This window comes from Haliotis rufescens, unplaced genomic scaffold (genome assembly GCF_023055435.1).
Source record: "Haliotis rufescens isolate VD_foot unplaced genomic scaffold, xgHalRufe1.0.p SCAF_32, whole genome shotgun sequence".
NCBI classification, from domain to species: Eukaryota; Metazoa; Mollusca; class Gastropoda; order Lepetellida; family Haliotidae; genus Haliotis; species Haliotis rufescens.
The window spans coordinates 5,928,697-5,949,682 of NW_025964024.1; the positions used below are offsets into that span (position 1 = coordinate 5,928,697).

The window sequence follows — 20,986 nt, forward strand, 5'->3', positions numbered from 1 at the left end:
ATTTATATCTACTACACTGTTAAAGTAGCATCAGCAATATGATGCCATTTCCATATCTCATTTATAATCACTACATCACACCATCAATTGATGCAACCATTCACCCAACCATCCATCGTCCAACCAACCAACCATCCACCCACTGATACTGGAAAAGCTTTCAAATAAATTTCAAAACCGCAAATAACAGAATCGTACATAAACAGAATTGTAACAAATCATGGTCTAATTCCCAGAAGTATATGTCATATTTCAAAAAAAGAATTTTCTGAATGATGCTGTGCTTGTTTTTACCAAACACTGCATCATGAGCAACATCCCGCTCTATCAGTGTACGATGTCACATAATGAACCAAGTCCCCAAGCATGACCACCCAATCCACTCACTCGCCTCTCATGACAAGCGTAGGTTGCTGCGGACCTATATTAATCTGGAATTTCAATAGTGTTGTATGATGTATATTTTATGTGCTTACAAAGTTTCATTAAAAAAATATTGAATGGTATATGATTTATGCTGAACTTCATTTGAACTTTAGTCTATTTTGTTGACTTTTAAACACAAAATATCAACAAAAATATCTGAAGAGCAAAAGGCACCAGTTTGATGCATGTTTCATGTGTAAACAAGGTTTTCTGAAGAAATAGGGGCTGTGGGGTAGTCTAGTGGTTACAGCGTTTGCTGGTCATAACAAAGACCAGGGTTCGATTCCCCACATGGGTGCAATTTGTGAAATGAACAACAATCCCAAAGCCAAAGATCTTTCTACAAGAACAAATGCTTTCAAAGGGTTAAATGCAAGATGTCCACATACCTGAAGAACGTTACTAAGCTGTCTACACCCAGTAAACTGTAGGGAAACTCCGAGAGAGGGTACTCCAGTTCCAGCCACTGGTTGAGGAGATACGGCAGGTGGCTACAGATGTACTGCGTCACATCCGTGTAGCCTAGCAACACACTCACCTTCCGCAGCACCTGCCACAAGCAGCAATATGCATATGCATTAGGAAGGAATGCTACTCCTTCATAACTTGGTACCACTTAAAACTAATTTCTGCAGGAAATCATTTAAAACTTACAATACAGAGTCAATTCATTTACAATCTTCTAGTGAAAGCACTTGTAGATTTATTTCAGTTTTTGAACTCCAATCAATTTCCATCTAACGGCACAACCTTACGTAACTTATTCTTAGGCCAGTGAAGAAAAGGTGACTATGCTTGTTGTAACACACCACTAACGGGATCCAGACTCGATTATTTACACACTGCTGTCATGTAGCTGGAATATTGCTGTGCTGTGTTAAACAACAATCAAATGAAATGAACACTTATTCTTATGGTACTGCATTAAATATGACCGACCTTGAGCACCTTGTCCACGGCGATGCCCTTCTCCTTGATGAGCTGGCACAGGGCAAACATGGACTTCTTCTCGCTGACCGGGCTGCTGCAGGCCACCGTGGCCAGCACGGTCAGTAGAGTCGAGGTGCGGCACTGCACCTCATCCTGTTGGCGCTCAACCGACTTCCTCTCCTACACACCAGGAAACAAGGGACAAAGGAATAGATGGATGGATGGACAATGAATGAATGGATGGATGGATGGGAAATGGATGGATGGATGGATGGATTGATAATCAGATTCAAGAATTGATGAATAAATGGATGGGTGGATGAATGGTTGCATCAATGTATTGAGGGATGGATGGTTGTTTGGTTGGTAGGATGATGGATAGTTGAAAGAATGGTTGGATTGACGGATGGATGGACGTATCGTTGGGTGAATGGTTGCATCAATGTATTGAGGGAGAGAGGGAGGGAGGGTGGGTTGGTTGGTTGGTAGGTTGGTTGATGGATAGTTGGAAGAATGGTTAGATTGATGAATGGATGGATGGATCGTTGGTTGGTTGGATGATGGATGGTTGGGTGAATGGTTGCATCAATGGATGGTGTGATACAGTGATAATTCTGGTGTTATAAATGAGAGGCATGCTCTAGAAGGAACACTGCAAATGTCTGTAAGGAGTGAGTAAGGCTTTATGGTGGGGGATACCAGAATAAGCTTCACACATTGTACCCATCTGGGGAATTGAACCCGGGCCGTAGGCGTGACAAGCGCCGGCTTTAACCACTAGGCTACCCCATCGACCCCATATGTTAGGAAACAAATGCAGATATTAATTCCACTGACAGCCAGCACACAGACATCCTGTACCTTGAATATCATCAGCTCGTTACAGTCCTGGTAGAGGAGGTCGAAGGCTGCATGCTGCTGCTGAGCAGGTTTGGGCTGCAGGCCATCCTTGGAGGGAATCACAAACAGGCTGCAGTCAAAGGTAAGAGTTGGAGATGACCACTAGTGACCACAAATATATAAGTAGTGGACACGATAGACATAACTCCCGGCGTCCACCGTGTACATCCCCGTGGGGATTCTGGGTAGAACAGATCTCAAGTAGGCTATGATGGTTTGTTGTTTTATGCCTCACTCAGCAATATTAGAGCTATATGACGGCAAGCTGTAAATATATCAAGTCTGGACCAGACAATCCAAAGATGGGCATCATGTTTCCCTGGTCCAGACTTGATCACAGGTCACATTGACATAGACGAAACATGCTTACTGTAGAGTTAAACAACATTCATTCTCTCAAACCCTAATACAACTGACTACATGACTACTTCAAGCTTCAATACATATCAATATACTTAAGTAACGATACAATGCTATTGTGGTACTTTATCTGAACATTTTGGGTGTGATATTCTCCATGTTCAATGTGGCTAACAGGGGGTTGTTGCCACCAACAGGGGTTGCCTTACAGGTGGCGATATATGGTAATTTAGGCATGTACTACAAAGTATTTTCAGGGATGGAAATGAACCAAGGACATGTACAAGAACAGTGATAACATAAAGGCAATACCCCACAAAATGTTCTACTAGCCCTAAGGATACGTTTAACATTAACAAAACTGGTCAAGACTAGCGGCCTAGTGCTAATTTCCATCCTGTATTTGCAATCAGATTTACCATTTTGTATTGTGATAGGAGGCAAAGCAACACTAGGCAAAGTAGCCAAATTTTGTATCGAAACATGGGCAGATGCATCACGTATTGTATCTTCTATGAATAATGATGCACAGTACATTGGTGAAACATGGCACCCCTGCTATAAATTACGGCTTACATAGCAGCAGGCTATAGGGCATGAGCAGCAATGGGTAGTATAAAGCTGGAGATGTTTGTTTGTTTGCTGTTTAACGCATCACTCAGCAATATTCAAGCCATATGTAAATAATCAAGTCGGGACCAGACAATCGAGTGATTGATATCATGAGCATCTATCTATAAAATTAGGATACGATCACATGCATCAACCAAGTCAGCGAGCCCGACCACCCAATCCCGTTAGTCGCCTCTTACGACAGGCATCATCACCCTTTACAGCCAGCATTTATTGCTGAAGACCTATTCTAACCCGGATCTTCAAGGTACTGGAGGTGGAGAACTCACTTCTGCAGAGCCTCTGCCACATACAAACAGGTCACATGGCATGTGTCCAGCAGACAGTTGTGAAACTCTGTCGAGATGCTCTCATCAGCCTCGTCTTCATCCTTCTTCATCGTCAAGACGCTCCACTCATCGGTGGGATCACACTGCAACAAATAATGCACCCAATGTATTACACTGACAATCATAAATGCAAAATAGTTTCATCTAACTGTCACCTGACAATACATCAAATCTTCTTAGTTTCTGCCTGGAGAGAAGAAGGTCAGTGGTTAGATCCCAGGCCATGTCATACCAAAAGACGTTAAAAGACGGTACTACTTTTGACCCTGCCTGCCATACAGCTTAAAGGGGATAACACAAGGATAGGTCGGCTCGGAGTGAGTATGTTGTCACTTATTGCTAGAGGAGGGCAATAATCTTGAACGCAACATTCAAACGTATTTCATCTCCAAGGAGTGAGTGAGTACAGATTTATGCCGTTTTTAGCAATATTCCAGCAATATCATGGCGGGGGACACCACAAATGGGATTCATACATTGTACCCATGTGGGGAATCGAACCTGGGTCTTCGGCGTAACGAGCGAACGCTGTAACCACTAGGTTACCCCACCAACCTCATCTCAAGAAGATACGAAGCAAAATACAGTCTGTGACTTCAGCCACTATTAACATTTTGTTTGGTCTAGAAAGATGAGCAAATAAAATACCATATGATATGTTTGGGCAAATAGAGACAATTTTTTTGGACACAGACTGAAATGAGATTTGACGTTACCTGCATGAACCCCCGCATACACTTGGCCATGGACAGTCTGACTGCTGCTGCATACTCACTGCGCAGTTTGCTAAAACAGAGCATCACAGCTGCCATAAAACACCACAGCAGAAATTTACTTGATGCACAAACGTGCGACCAGTACATGCAGATGTTGACAATTGAAGCAGAATAAAAATATACTGCGTCCCAAAGGATGCACAATGATATTCATTGTAGCTACAGAGCATCAAGAGCAGTTGAGAAGGGTGTCTGTTATTTCATCTATCAATCATGACCACTGTCCACATGATCATTGATTCATTCTAGTATCTAAAGTAATTATGAAAATGTACAATACACTACACCACTACCACCATTTCAATACTTAATTTACAAGACCCTCATATTGCATGCGGGACTTGGGTGGCCCAGTCGTCTAAGGCGCCGCAATTCGCTGTGCAGAGTTGCGCCCCTTGGGCACGCCAGAAACCTTTGAATGATTGTGGGTTCGAATCCCAGTTTCTAGGTTTGTCAGCACCATACCCGTGCTCGTGGGTTTCACCGAAGTGGTAAACATCTGAGACCTGCATCACTTGGGGCTTTCCTCCCACATTAAGCTTTACGGTTGTTTAACAGAATTTTGTATCGTTCTTACAATGTCGGTGGGCGAAAAAATACAATATTTAAATAGAGTTGGTTGTATTAAAGAAATATCAGAAAAGTCATTTGGGGAACTATTCTGCCCCAGAATCCCAAAAAGATTAGTTGCTGATGATATGTGTGAGAGAAAGCGCTTAAAACTTGATGTTTACTGACCAGAAGGCACTGAGGAGTTTCAGAGTTATCTCCCTGCAATCCTTCTTCACCCTGGAGGGCAGGTTGTCAGGGTCAGTGAGATGGGGTGCCAGCTGGGTGATGAGGTCAAGACAGAGACAACACACTTCCTGGTCATGCCGCTGTGAGACGATCACGCGTCTAAAATGAGAATCAACATAGGCCACTAACATTCAGTGAGAGGCTGCAGTTAGAAGATCAATATTGTTTGGGAAAAACATATGTGGAAAAAAATAATTTGCCTGAGGAACCCCCCAAAAACAGTTCATTAGATATGAAAGATGAACTAAAAAAATGGTTTGTCTCCTTTCCTTAATTAAATAATTAAGAATTGACTTTTTGCATTTATGGAAAATAGCTGTAGAAACTGGTATGGATCCCGTGTAAATTACAGTAAACTACGATTATAACGAACTCAAAGGGACTACTAATTTTAGTTTTTTATAACCGTAGTTCGTTATAAGCATATATACAGCATAACTACAGCAAATAGTCAGGACCAAAAGGTAAGTTCGTCATATCCGTCAGTTCGTTATAAGCGTGTTCGTTATAACTGTAGTTTACTGTAGTCAAATCTGGAAATTCTGATCTAATCAGCATTACAATTTACACATAAGGCACATGTTACACTTGTTACATTATCTACACCTAAGCCGTACCAAATCTGTTGAGTACCCCATATAAGGTGAGTTAAATGTTAACATGATACTCTTCTGTCTGTTTTCTCTCAGGTCACATGGATTTGTGGTTTTGAAATTACAACTCCCACACATGTATTTACCATTTGACATCCATCCCATTTCAAGAAACAAAATGTACCTTTTTCAAATAAAATTCACAGCATTTTAAAGAAACATCATACATATAGCTAAAAACTGAAGTAACAAATGTGACATCTACCTGACAGCATCGACCATATTTTCCAAATCTCTATCAGAGACGTTATGGTACTGTGTTGTCAAGGCTCTCACCATGGCATCCATCTAAAACAGAAAACAAGAGCATTTCAATAGGAATCTCTTACCCACTGCAGTTTTGATAACAAAACCATAAACACCATAACCAAACAGTAAGCTATTAGAACATGATTCAAACCCTCATTTTTCAAAATCAAGAATCAAACATGATCCCCAAACTCATACTTCTCTATCTCCGCCTGTAAGACTCAGGTTAAAATTGGTCTCCAGCAACCCATGCTTGTCATAAAAGGCGACTTGCAGGATCAGGTCAGGCTCGCTGACTTGGTCGATGCATGTTATTGTATCCCAATTTCGTAGATCGATGCTTATGATGTCAATCACTGGACTGTATGGTCCAGAATGGCGTGATATAGCTGCAATATTGCTGAGTGCGGTGTTTAAACAACAAATAACAAACTGATTCCCTTGAGAAAGTGAGTGCATATTGTTTTATGCAGCTGCTAAAGATATCACGTCAACCTGTAAACAAAGTCTGGTTCCGGGAATCAGTGGTTGATAGCATGGACAACATTCCATAGGCTGAAGGGGGCAGTGGGTAGCCTTGTGGTTAAAGTGTTCGATGGTCACACAAAAGACTCAGGTTTGATTCCACACATGGGTACCATGTGTGAAGCCCATTTCTGGTGTCCCCCACCGTGATATTGCTGGAATATTGCTAAGACCCACATAAAATCCTACACACAAAGAGGCTGATAGCATGGCCAACAATCCATATTGTCATGGCATGATGACATACTACTAGTCTATATCCCCCAAAACTAGCTCTCATGATAAGCATGGTGAATTGGTGACCTGGTGTGCTGCCTGGGAATCTCAATTAAATTTTTTAAAATATATTTAATACTAATAAAAGATGAAAAGGATGAAAGTTGGAGTCTGCTAGATACTCACACTCAACAGATCCACAGCCCTCCCTGTATCAAACATGTCACCATCTAGAAGCTCGGCCAGCTTGTTCTTGATGAAGGAGGTCTCGATCTCCGCTTTGTATGGTACACCAGAGGGCGCCACGCTGCTTTCATAGTTACAGCACAGGCACAAGAGTCTCACCACCTCAAGGCGCTGCTTGCAAGTCTCGGTCAGTCCCTCCTCACTCACCAGGCTCGGACACCCTGAGGAGAGATCACGTTGAGGGAACTAATGCACATGCAGCTACACATAAAGATGAGGTGTGTTAAAATGCAATCTCATTAAAATCAGACCTTAGCTCTCGCTACCGCTAAGCAAAGATCTGAAGACATCCCATTAGGGGTCACGTCAGAACGACCTTTCATCCGACCAATCAGTGCGTCGCTTACCAGATTATGAAAGTGACAGTCGGAATGTGATTTCTAGTCATGCAATCTCGAAAACTTTAACATGGTGTATTCTGAACGGTTTACGGGTTTAACGATTGAATCCTTACAATCTAGACCATGTATTAGCCATTCCAGAATGTCCACAATTTGTAATCGAGAATTTGTCAAAATATGTTTCGAAGCGTAGTCGCCAATTTGAAATTTGTGCCGTAAAGCACGAGAAAGCTGCCTTCTGATTGGTCATTCCATAGGTCGGTCAAAGTTCGCGCAAGGTCGGTCTGACATGACTCGTAATGGGATGTCCTCAGATCTTTGTTTAGCGGTAGCGAGAACAAAGATCTGATTTTAATGAGATTGGGTAAAATGGGGTTTGACATCACGTTCAAGATTATTTTGTGTGGGTGTGTCTGTTCATGTGTGTGTGTTCATGTGCGTGTGTTCATGTCTGCGGCTGCTTATACTACCGGTAGTCCAAAATATTGCTGGTTTTATAGTGCTAGCCCACTGAGATACCATGCCGCAGTTTGACATGAAATGGGTTGGGTCAAATGTAGTTATGAACAAAGGTTCAGTGTATCATCTGACACATCCAGAATCACAATCAAGAAAATCTAAGATTCGAACTCACGATCATGGGACTGGCATCACTATTGGACAGACTGCTGCAGATGACACCTGAGCTCCACAGTTGTACAAGGACTCCGTAATGGACTCACCACAGCACCCTGGACCACCGTTATCAACTTTACATAGGTTTCCAAACTTATCCCCGATCTACCTACCATGAGTGTTGTGTGTTTCATCCGAATCCTGACTGTCTCCGATGTCGTCAACCTCATCAAAATCCATGTCCTCTGCGTCACCTCCAGCCGAACGAGACACGTCTTCAAAATCCAGATCCATTTCATCAATGTCATTATACCGTGACCGCCCTCTGTCGCTGGTGCCCGGCCTCCTCTCGAAGCTTGACCGTCTCCGCAGACTGCCCAGCTGTGTGCTGCTGTTGTTGGAGTTGCTGTTGGAGCGTTGCAGCTGAAACGTTAGATGCCCTTTGAGTCAGCAGAGTGTTTCTACCTTACTCCTGAGAAGTTCACATACCTCTGGCAGTGAATTCATGCAAAATATATCAAAATAAATTACAGATATATTCTTTTATCATATACTGAGTAGGTTTTCCCGGCAGGATAAAGCCAACAGATAAAAACGATATCCCTTGGGGTCATATGCGGATAGAGATGCAAATATCAAAGGTCAAGTAGGGACTACTTTCAGTGTTCACAAACAAACATGGCGTCGCCCTCGTCATTCGGCGATCGAGTCAGAATTAACTATAGGAAATCTGGATAAACTAAAGTGATAATTGCTATCATTATCAAAAGAACAGTCTAATATACTGAAAATCTGTGTCTAACTGTGATGTAGCTAAGGCCAAGGCTCGCTAAATACAATGTTTATTCATATCACCACTATGAAACTTTCAAAAGTCCGGGCCCTGTTCCAAGATCTCCTTGGACACAACATGTTTGGACATGCTCCAGACACATTGCGAATTCGTCATATTTTATACAGATGCAGATAAGACATTTTACACCAAGAACAAGTACAAGAATAAAAAACCTTATCAGTGCAGTATAAGTTCTTGAGGATATTTCCACACAGCAAACGCAATCACAAGCCAATTTAGGTACACAAATTTATAACTCACCTTACTAAATGCAATTTCAAACATGAGATCAAAGAAGCTCTCAGGAAGCAGAGATCGGAGCAGCTCCGAAACCATGTAACATCCTTGAGTGTTCTGCTCAGTTCGGGGGAAGAGGGTCTGCAGCATCTGAATGATCGGCAGCATCTGGCCACTCCCGCCTTTCTTCACATAGTCCGACAAGAAGGAGGCCATCCTCCTCAAAAGAGTCTTCAGGCAGGCCTCGAGACCTGTGTCGGCTAGCATGGCAGGGGAGGCAACTCCTGTGTCAAGGACGAGGTGGATGCATTTCGTAAGCACTGATGAACAGGTAATGATGTGATCCAGAGTTTGTTGCTGAAACAAAAGATCATTAATCTCTCATTTTGTATTTGTCAAAAGGTGGTGAAAATTTGCACAGAAAGCACACAGTTTTTTGTGTTTCCATAAACTAAAAAACATATTGAAGTCCATCCTTATTAATAAATAATAACTTCACAGACTGCTTATTTATTCATTAACACACAACAAGCTGTAGACAACAATAAAACATCAGCGACCTCATTCAGAGCAAAAATGCAACACAAGCCCCGCCCATTCTATGAATATTATCAAACAATAAAAAGAAATAGTTGTCTGTTAGTGGGCATGGCCTTATTTTTCGGGGTTTATGGAAACATAAATACAAAAAATATTTGTTTGGTTTGACAATCAAATGTAAGAAAATCCCTTTACATGCTTATGGTTTAACATTTTTCATCCAAACCAAAGAGGAGTGTATGAACCGTCTACAGGCAAGAAATACCAGAAAGAATATGAAAACATTGGGGCAATAGTTGCTGTATAACTGTCATTTGTTGGCAGTGGAAATGAGAAAAAACATATGCAGCATGCAGACAACTGAATTTAACACCCTTTTATCAATTTACATCATGAAATTTTGTAGAATTTTCCTATTCGGAATATTCTATAAGTAATACGTTACCACTGTTATACCGAGGCTGTTGTCTCCCACAACTGCTGCTATAGCGAAATCTACCACAGAGATCTCAATTACCTCATGCAGCACGTGCGTAGCCACCTAGCTGCCATGTGACACCCTTCACTCTTGTCTCCTGCGTGAGCAAGTGCTCGGGGGACGGACGGGCGGGCAGCAGCCCAGTGGTAACGTATTACTTATAGAATATTCCGAATAGGAAAATTCTACAAATTACATTAAGTAATACGTTACCACTGTTATACCGAGGCTGACTACCACAGTAGGCGGTGGGGAGCACCTACAACCCGAATCCTGACTGCTAGCGTTCCTTCCGACCAGCGGAAGTAAACACCAAGGCGGAAGCACTCGATGCGCATGCACCTAGCTAGGCCTTACCCTATAGGAATACCAAAGCACTGTCAAGCGCATACCGTAAGGCTCAATCGTCAATTCCAAAACGATTGGTGACTCCAAACGGCCCCACTGGATAGGTATTTCATCGCCGCAGCGGATGAGAACACTGTATCCGCGTGAGCTAAATCTTAGATCAGGTTAAACAGTCGAAAAGAGGGAAATTAATTTCCTTCAGACCGTATATCCCAGAGCAAGCCTACTTAAAGTATGCATTAGGCGCGTGACCTAATTCCAGTATTCGTAAGCATGTATCGCAAGGTTGGAATACACGACAGACAATTAAATGCATAATTGTCAAAATACAAATAAGGACAAAACACACAAAAAGCCGCCTCACCTGTGGTGTGAGTGCGCTGGTTTGCAGGACCCCCACTCCTGTACCCACGGCGTGGGAACATTGGAGACGACCCAGATTGACCACCGTGCAAGGACTGACGACTGCGGAGTTTGGAATTGCGCTGGACACACCCCCTAGATGACCGCTTGTGCCGCGATCAGCGGCCCAAGACAGTGCACCCCCTCCACGTCTTCATCAGAAACCTTTCTGAGGAAATGATTGGCAAAAACCGAGTCAGAACGCCAGTAACAACCTCGTAATATTCTGTGAACAGAGATATTCGAGTGTAGGGCAAATGTTGCCGCTAGCGCCCTGATCTCGTGCGGGTTTGACCCCGCTACTGGTAACCCCCGAGACCGGTACGCCAGATTGATGACAGAACGAAGCCACAACGCAATCGAGTTGCGAGTTATGTCAACCGTGCGATTAGGGTTACACGATATGAACAGACGGTCACGCCCTTGTCTACGTTCATTCGAAGCCTTAAGATAATACTTAAGGGCCCTAACCGGACACAGCGCTCTGTCCTCAGTATCAGCAGGATGTAAGATTTCTTTGAGGGATCTTACAGTGAATTCTCTCTCCGTTTGCCCGACTCTCTGATTCTTGGCGACGAAGCCCATGAGCAGGCCCAGGCGGACCGCTCCTTCATCACCCCTATCGAATCGTACCTTGGCGACATCGAGTGCATGAATTTCGGATACACGTGCCGCCGTGGCAAAGGAGAGGAGAAATGCTGTTTTCCAAGTCACATGCCGGAACGAAGCACTATGCAAGGGTTCATACGGAGCTTCCGTAAGTGATTGCAACACTAGGGAAAGATCCCAGGCCGGTGCCCGAAGGCGGCCCTTCTTAAGATCGTGCTTTTTGAAACCCTTGATAATACCCCGTATCACCGGCTCTTTGGAGAGACTGGTACCCATAGCAACGTCCCGTACCGTAGCAACGGACGAGACATAGTTGGCAATGGAACCCCCGGAGAGTTTCCGGGTCTCTCGCAAGTGAGACATGAAACGAGCAATATCCTGCACAGATACCTTATCTGGCGAATGAATGTGATGTTTACAACACCACTTCGTGAAAATAACCCAACGTGCATTATACACCTTCTGGGTAGAATCACGATGCATACTAACGTATGCCCGAGACACCCGGCGAGAAAAACCTTTACTCCTCAGACGCTCGGTGACAACATCCACGCGTGCAGATTGAACTGCCCTGCGTTTGGATGAAGCTGACGGGTGTGAGGGTGGATCAAGAGATCCGGTCTCACAGGCAGTGGGAGTGGCGACTGCGTGACCTGGGTCAGCAAGTCGGGGTACCACGATCTGTTCGGCCACATGGGCGCGATCAGTAACATTCGACAGCGAACTCCTCGAAGCCGGCTTAGAATGTGTGGTATCAACGCTGTCGGCGGGTAAGCATAAGCGTCCAAGCCCGTCCAGTCTAACGCGAGAGCATCGTGATCGATGGCCCTTGGGTCCGGGACTGGTGATACAAACAACGGGAGTTGATTGTTGAACCGTGTTGCGAACAGGTCGACCATCGGACGACCCAAACGTTCGCACAGCCACTGAAACACTACTGGGTTCAGCATCCACTCTGTGGGGCTCGGATCCTGAGGCCTCGATAGAGCATCGGCCAGTACGTTCCGCACACCTGGGATGTGACGGGCGCGTATCTGGCACGGGACACTGTCCACCAGAGCGTAAAACTCGAACGTGAGATCGAGTAGCGAGTGACTGTGGGTTCCCCCCAGTTTGTTCACATAGGACACTACCGTCGTGTTGTCGGTCGCCAGCATGAGCCGGGCGTCGACGAGACGATGCTTCCAGTGATTGACTGCGTTGATCACTGCCTTGAACTCGAGACAATTGATGTGAAGACCTAGTTCGTCTACGCACCACAGCCCCGAACTCACCTCCCCCTCTAGATGGGCGCCCCAGCCCACTAGAGAGGCGTCTGTATACAGGTTCAACATGGCCCGGTAGGGCCGCATAGAGACTCCTGATAAGACATTGTAAGGGAGCGTCCACCACTCCAGATGCGGTCGGAGCCGATCCGGGAGGGCGACGGTCGCACTGTTCACCTCCGTTGCTAACAACTGGATTAAAAACCGTTGCAGCGGGCGGAGTTGGAGACGACCCCGTTGGGTGCAGTCCTGGGCTGATACAAGTAGCCCTAACAGCTGTTCCCAAAAGTGAACAGTCTGTTGCACCGCTAAGACTTTGGCAATCATCGCCTGAATTTTGTGCCACCGGTCTCGGGGGGACAAATAGGCGATGGGACACCGTGTTGAACCGACCTCCGAGGAACTGCAAGTTCTGAGAAGGGGTTAACTCGCTCTTGGGGAGATTGACAATCCACCCCAATTGCTCCAAGAGCCGACGTGCGAAAACGAGATGGCGTGACAGGGTGTCCGTCATTCGATTTGCTACTAGCGAGTCGTCCAGGTACGCGAAGTACCGGACACCCCTCCGGTGGAGGAACCCCACTATGGGGGTGGTTAACCGGGTGAACAGCCAGGGAGCGGATGAAAGACCGAATGGGAGTACAACCCACTCGTAGTGCCTGCCTTGAAAGACAAACCTGAGATACTTGTGATGATCCGAGTGAATCGGAACATGCAGATAAGCATCCTTCAGGTCGATCGAAGCTAGCCAGTCGGCCGGCATGATCAGTGCTTTCAGGTCCGTCAAGCTCAACATTCTGAACTTGGGCGGTTTGCGCAGGTAGAACTCGTTGAACGATTTCAAGTTGTGAATCATTCTGAGTTCGGCACTGTCCTTCTTGGGAACGAGAAATATCCTGGAGTAAAACCCCGGTGTTATTTCTGGTAGAGCTAACTCCCGAACTGCCCTCTTCTCCACCAACCTGCCGATGGCATCGGCGAGGAAGGGAAGATCGGTTTCCGAATAGAAACCTGCCGACGGGGCAACGGTGAGCGGCGGATTCGCTTTGAGATCGAGCCGATAGCCGTACCGAATCGTGTTGACCACCCACGGGTCGTCGAACACTTGTTCCCAATTCTCCCAGTAAGTCTGGAGTCTGGCTCCGACTGGGGAAAGAGAGGGGGGCCGGACGGGCTGCGGCAGGCGCAACTGTCCAGGGCCAAGTGACTCGGGTTCGCCTACGGGCCAACTGAAGTTGGCGCTGTCGGCATACGAACCCCTCCAATGAGAGTCACCTGGAGGGGCCCTTGCCGTCCTTAGACGACTTGGGCTTCCCCCAGTTCCCCTTCTTCCCGCGAAAGGGCTGCTGAGAACCCTTACCGGAGCCCTCAGAGCGGGGCTTCTTCCCGGAGGAAGAAAGACCCGACCCCTTAGGCCTGCCGGACGCAGCATCCTGGGGCGCGCTCCGCTTCGGAGCGGCACCCAGGCGCCTATGCAAGGACCCCACAAGATCCAGTGTGTGTTGAGAGGCCTCGGCAGACACAGCGGCCTGTTGTTCCTTCAGAACCCCAGGGATCTTGTTATTAAACAGGGTCCGAGCAGACCAAGGCTGCAAAAGGAGCACCTCCTGATTAGCAGCGTCCAACCCTGAAGCAACCAGATACGACTGGCGCCGAAGAAAATGGCACGTGCCGGAAACAAAGGCCGAAGCCCCGGCAACGTACTCCAGGGAAGCATTCAAACCGAGCAAGCAGTTGTAAATGCGCTGGTCTCGGTCCGTTGGAGAACCTTCGACCAGACTGGCCGCTGCAGCCAGGTATGTGTCTCCGTGAGACATTGCCAGCATGGAGTGTCGAGCGAGGGTGTCCAGCTGTTGCAAGGTACCTTGTGGTACCGTGGCAACCGGTGGGGCACGGACCCCCAAACGCTCCACATGGGCTTCCGCAGAAGGACCAGCCTCGGGAAAGGCAAGGTCATGTACTGGGAAAGACCCTTTTCTCCACGACGGGGGAGGTAACGGGAGACCCCGACCGGAGGCGGCCGTGAAGGCCTTCTCCAAAGAAGGCTTAATCCCGCGCAGCAAGGTTGATGCCGGGAAAGCCTTGTCGGACGTCTCGTCGTATACCTCGGAGGAACCCACGGAACCGTGGATTCCCCGCGGTATCGGCAGGGGCTTTGGCATGCCCTCGAAGAGGTCATACACCATGGCAACGCGGTCCTTAACCGATAGCGGAAGCAACGGTTCGGGGGAAGGACCGGTAACCACGGCAGCCGCCGCCGTACCGGTGGACCCCGCGTCCGAACCCGCGGCCACCGAAGAGGCCGGGGACGGAACAGCCAGCGGCCTATCTTGCGATAAGGCCGCCAGCTTGGAGTCCACAAGTTTCGACAACAATGCGGCGACGGAATCCCCAGACAGCCCGAGGGCCGCAAGGGGATCCGCCGCAGCCGAGGAGGTGGTACCCGCACGGGGACCCCGACCGGACGAACCGGCAACCACAGGGGTGGAGACGGACTGTACGTACAGCCGGTACCGCTCAAACTCCGCAGGCCCCAGACCTTCGCACAGGGTGCACCGGGTGTCCCCGCAAGGAACCCTGCACCGCGGGCAACGATCGTGGGGATCCCGGGACGACAAAAACTTTCTGCACACCCCACAACTCCGAGGAGCAGGGGTAGAGGGGGTGGATACTGGGGACATATCCATGTCAGACATTGATTGTTTGCTATAAACAAAGAACAAAACATGGTTACAACGCACGCACCACAATGATTCACAAACGAGCATTTTCACAAGAAAATAAACGAGCAATGTGAACATATAACATACACATATAACTTTTATTAAAGAAATAAGTTATGTTAACCCCCAAAACATACAAGAACAGGGGAAACGTAAAACACAACGTGCATACGCGAACCCCTCAAGTATATAGAAAAAAGGGCGGGAAAAATTTTCTGTTTGGCGGGAAAATTATAACCAAGCGTAGCTACCGCAACGCCCCATAAAAGCACAGTTTATTAGAGAATAAACTATAATAAATATCACCAAATCTTCAAGGAACGCTTCAGCAGGAGAAAACACGTCTTGCTAAGCAGACAAAGGAGACAAGAGTGAAGGGTGTCACATGGCAGCTAGGTGGCTACGCACGTGCTGCATGAGGTAATTGAGATCTCTGTGGTAGATTTCGCTATAGCAGCAGTTGTGGGAGACAACAGCCTCGGTATAACAGTGGTAACGCATTACTAAATGTAAATTCATGTGAACAAAATTGTGACTTTTAACTAGTCTTGGACAACATTGGATACAATGGCTGCATATTTAATTTGCCAGTAAAACCTTAGTCTTTCGATTCAAATGTAAAACCTAGGTCTTACGATTCAAATGTAAAACCTAGGTCTTACAATTCAAACGTGAAACCTAGGTCTTACAATTCAAATGTGAAACCTAGGTCCTACGATTCAAATGTAAAAACTAGGTCTTACGATTCAAATGTAAAACCTCTGAGCAAGTTTCACTTGAAAGTAGTACCTCTCATAAGGTAACTATGAGATAGCAAGATACCAACAACACTATAGGTAAAACTGGCAGTAGGTTGAATAACTTTGCACTGCACCTCTTCTATACGAGTGGAAACTGTTCCCTAAATTTGAAAAGAATCCATGAAGTAGATTTCTAGTTTTAGGTCGCACAAATGTTTCAGTAAAACAATTCTAAGTGAAAAATGGTTGTATTTTTTTTCTGAAAATTCAAAAATTGAAAACAAACTTCACACTGCACCTCTCCTATTGGTACAGAAACTGTACCTCCAATTGGGAAAAATCTATGCAGTGTTTTTCCAAGTTATAAGGCACACAAAGAAATGTCCTTGGAAGGACGGATGGAAGGATGGACGGTAGGACGGACAGACAGAATTCCCTTGTATAACTACATACCACCGCCCTTTTAGGTCGGGAGCATAATTATCGAGTCATACCAACGGCTAAGCATGAGCAATGATGAGAGATGAAATGTAGTAAGTCACTGTCTGACCACACAAACCAACTTCGTTGCCTCCAATGACCAGCAATGGGGTACCAAAACCTTTTCTAAGCTGGATCCCAACACTGGTATGAATCACCCTGTCCACGTATTGTGACCATCTGATCTTACTTAGCCATCTTGGATGATGCATTGTGACTCATTTTGCATGGGAATCGCCACAAGGGCCACAACTTTTAGTTAACACCTTCAGCTAACTTACCTGTGGCTCCAAGACAGTCTGAAAGTGGGACGCTTCTCTTGTGAAGACTTGTTTCAATGTCTCCAACAAACTTGGAACAACTGCCACTTCATCTTTCACGCCCTTCTCTCCTGACGCCCGAAACACTTTTTCTATCCTCATTTCACAGTCGAAGGATGTCTCTAGATAAATCCTCTCCAACTCTGTCCAATGCCGGACGCCGGATGCCGACTCAACAGGTATAACTGACCCAGGATTTCGGACAGTCAAAGCAACTAGCACCTGACTCATCACTACTGGATCAATCTTACAAACTTTGGGCACATCAGAAACGTCTCTTTTTGGAATCAGCCAATCAAAGAGATGCTTTCTCAAGGTGTAGGAGCCCTTGACAGCGGTGAAGTTTGAACCAAGAATACTGGGCTGATGGTTTTCGGGCAGGTCATGAAGACTGAGACAGACGGACAGGAAGTGGATGGAAGCCATGTTTGGGGAGGAGACATTGGGCAGGAAGAGGTTCCAAACGTCTTTCTCAGGACAGACAAACTCCTGGTGAACGATGGCAGCGAGGAGGTTGAACCCCGGCTGTTGGTAGCCCTCTGCTTCAGCCTGGTGGGAGCTCATGGACCTGGCATGGAGTGAGATGGGATATAACACCTGTCAGCTAAATGTGTGAGTGAGATGGGATATAACATCTTATATGCCTTAGGCGGTCTTCAGTTATATTATGGTGTCAGCTAAACCTTGGGCAGTATTTTAGCTATACAATGGTGTCCGCTAAATGTGTGAGTGAGATAAGATATAACATTGCCTTGGACAGTATGTTAGTTATATCATTGTGTCAGCTAAGTGTGTGAGTGAGATGGGATATAACATTGCCTTGGACAGTATTTAAGCTATATCATGGTGTCAGCTAAATCTGTGAGTGAGATAGGATATAACATTCCCTTGGAGAGTATTTTAGCTATATCATGGTGTCAGCTAAATCTGTGAGTGAGATGGGATATAACACTGCCTTGGACAGTATTTTAGTTATATCATGGTGTCAGCTAAATGTGTGAGTGAGATGGGATATAACATTGCTGGTCATAGAAATTTACCACATGTGAGAAACCCACAAGCATGGGTTTAGTGTTGACAGACGAAGGATCACAATGAAGGCAAATTCATTATTGAACAATCATACAGAACAGTTATCACAGTTCTGACTCACATTAGGTTCAAATGTTCTAATTTATTAAAATGATCCTATATTCCAGACACCATTTAAATCCTGCAGTAATAAGATATGTTTTCTTGATTTTTTACTTCTTTTCACACCATTCACCAAGCACTAGTGGACAAATATCAACATTGTAAGACGCAATGCATAACACTGTTGCTACGAAATTAAATCAAATTTCAAACCTCTTTTGCTTGTCCCTTTTCAGAAAATTATCTTGCAAGGTTAAGTTTAACAACCAGGTGAGCTAAGGATTTCTCTGTGTCAAATTCAAGCTACAAACATAGATCATGGTTGTCACAACAATTACCTGAGTGTTGACGACCATATTGTCTGCCAGATGTCCCTTGTTGAGTTGACTGTTGCCATGGTGATGTGTGTGAAGGATGTGTAGCTGCTCACCAATACAATCAGACACTGGAAAATGTGCCTGAGTATCTCACTCCTAGAACACAGGCAAATGGATCATCTAACACTGAACTGGCGTCACTTTCTCAAATTTGAAATGCAAGTGGAGTTAGTGTTTGTTGTTTAACGCAGCACTCAGCAATATTCCAGCTATATGATGTCGGCCTGCACATAATCAAGTCTGGACCAGACAATCATCTGATCTAGGCTGTCGCGGTATGAGGACATGCTCTCACCCAAATCCCCGCGCCAGACCACCTGGTCGTCCTTTACGACCATAATAGTTTGCTGAGAACCAATTCTAACACCGGGTGTAAATGAGTACAGTTAACTCACTAGCAAGGTTCTATACTTCATGTACAAGGTAAAGAAAGAAATGTAAAAAAATATTTTCTAAAAGAGAATGGGGTTTAACACCGCTTTACACAGTGTTCTAGTTATATCATAGCCTGTAAGGTTTATGTGGGAGGAGAGCTCGAAGTGAAGCAGGTCTCAGATATTGACTATTGGGCAAACTGGCAATCAGACACTTAATCATAGGCTTCTTGTGTGCCCATTCTGCACATCAAATTTTGGTACCTTAGACTACTGGGCCACCCGTGTCCCCTACTTTCAAACAGTATACCAAGCGACCCTAAGCTGAACATAATCAAGTTACTCCACATATTTTGGTATATCATTCTGTTATATCTTTGAGACTGAAGAATGCTCCTAAACGAGGGACAATGCTCCAAGCTATGGTTCACGTTTTCAGGACAAGATCCCGTAAATAGTGCCTTTTGTTTGTGTGTTTCTTTGTTGTTTAACGCCGCACTTAGCAATATTCAAGCTATATGACGGCAGTACGTAAATAATGGAGTCTGGGCCAGACAATCCAGTGATTGACATCATGAGCATCGACCCACACAATAGGGATACAATGACATGCATCAACCAAGTCAGCAAGCCTGACCACCGGATCCTGTTAGTCGCCTTGTGCGACACTATGACAGGTGTGATTTTAAACATTACCCATTAGGATTGATTGACCTACATTCTAGAACTTACATCAGTATACAAGCTTGCATGTACAGTCATTTCGCCTGGTCTCTCTTTACATGACAAGTATCAGTTTTAATGTGTCATATAAGCTGCTATATATCCTGACATGTATTGTATCTTCACAACTGACCAGTTGCTGATCTATATGTTACTACATGTATGCGTCCTCACTAGGGCTGGGACGGGTAACTCGGGTACTTGGGTCGGGTGGGTCCAGAGTAGGACCCGGGTACCTACAGGACTACCCGGACCCGCGGTTAGTCACGTGATATATTGTTTAATGACAAAAATTATCTAAAATTTCATGGTTACACTATAAGTCACTTATGTTCCCATTTCTTTCTGACAATGCACCCATTCCTTCTGACTTTTATATGTTTGAATGAAGATAAAACTTCATGCAGTAAACTTCAGTGTACGCATGACCGGATCCTTTTACACGTGTATCTAAGTACAATTTACCAGGGCTACAGTCAAACGTTTCCAAATCGGACATTTTGTACCTGTCTCTAAATATCTACAGCGGGTACCCGGGTAGGGTCGGGTAATAGGGTGGTGGGTACCCGTGTAGTACATTTGGACTCGTCCCAGCCCTAGTCCTCACCTTCTGCAGTCATTCAGCAGCTTGTGGAGACATTGAAGCAAGGGAAGTAACTCATCCTCTGGGACACTGGAAGGGTACTTCTCAACAAGACGTGTTACCAGCTGCAACCTAAACAAACCAACATCTAGTGTAAGTGAGTGAGTTGGGATTTACACTGAATAATGCAATATTCCAGTCACATCGATCACAGCTGGGGACACCAAGAATTGGCTTCATACAAAGTACACATGTATAAAAGACAATTTGTATTCGTTGTGACGAGCTGAAGGTTTACTCACTTGGCTAGCCTACCACCCCTCAACATCTTGACAACAGGTAACATTCAGAATACAACAGTATACAAGCCAACTGATCAGTCTTAATCTTGAGTGCACAAGCCGCTTAAATTCTAAAGTGACACGACACCAGCAAAATCACCCTACATAAAGATATTTTGTTGTAAAGAAATTGCAAGTGTTGTTTGTTTGTTTAACGCTGCATTCAGCAATATTCCTGCTATACGACAACAGCCTGTAAATAATCCAGTCTGGACCAGACAGTGATTGACATCATGAGCATCGATCCACGCAATTTGGATCGAGTCAGCGAGCCTGACCCCCTGATCCTGTAAGTCGCCTCTTACGACAAGGATGGGTTGCTGAAGACCTATTCTAACCTGGATCTTCATGGATCTAAATTGCAAGTGATTCTGTGGCATTCAACAAAGCAATCTTGAAGGACCTGAAGAAAAAAACAGGCCACACCCACTTACAGACAACCGTTCCTGATTGGATGATAAAAAAATGGGCGGGACTGGT

General features: G+C 45.3%; 1 protein-coding gene across 3 annotated transcripts in view; it reads right to left on the reverse strand.

The window, feature by feature from the left end:
- Positions 1-20,986, reverse strand: part of LOC124147693 (serine-protein kinase ATM-like) — a 111,326-nt gene that overhangs the window by 55,359 nt on the left and 34,981 nt on the right. For all 3 annotated transcript variants that reach the window (XM_048380700.1, XM_048380701.1, XM_048380699.1), the window contains exons 12-24: positions 20,190-20,297; positions 18,447-18,581; positions 16,936-17,542; positions 9,094-9,426; positions 8,171-8,420; positions 6,982-7,202; positions 6,011-6,093; positions 5,093-5,251; positions 4,295-4,364; positions 3,519-3,661; positions 2,218-2,326; positions 1,366-1,536; positions 816-976 (exon numbers count right to left, since the gene is read on the reverse strand). In XM_048380700.1, coding sequence (XP_048236657.1) covers positions 816-976; positions 1,366-1,536; positions 2,218-2,326; positions 3,519-3,661; positions 4,295-4,364; positions 5,093-5,251; positions 6,011-6,093; positions 6,982-7,202; positions 8,171-8,420; positions 9,094-9,426; positions 16,936-17,542; positions 18,447-18,581; positions 20,190-20,297 — 2,550 coding nt within the window. The remainder of the gene's footprint in view (positions 1-815; positions 977-1,365; positions 1,537-2,217; positions 2,327-3,518; positions 3,662-4,294; positions 4,365-5,092; positions 5,252-6,010; positions 6,094-6,981; positions 7,203-8,170; positions 8,421-9,093; positions 9,427-16,935; positions 17,543-18,446; positions 18,582-20,189; positions 20,298-20,986) is intronic.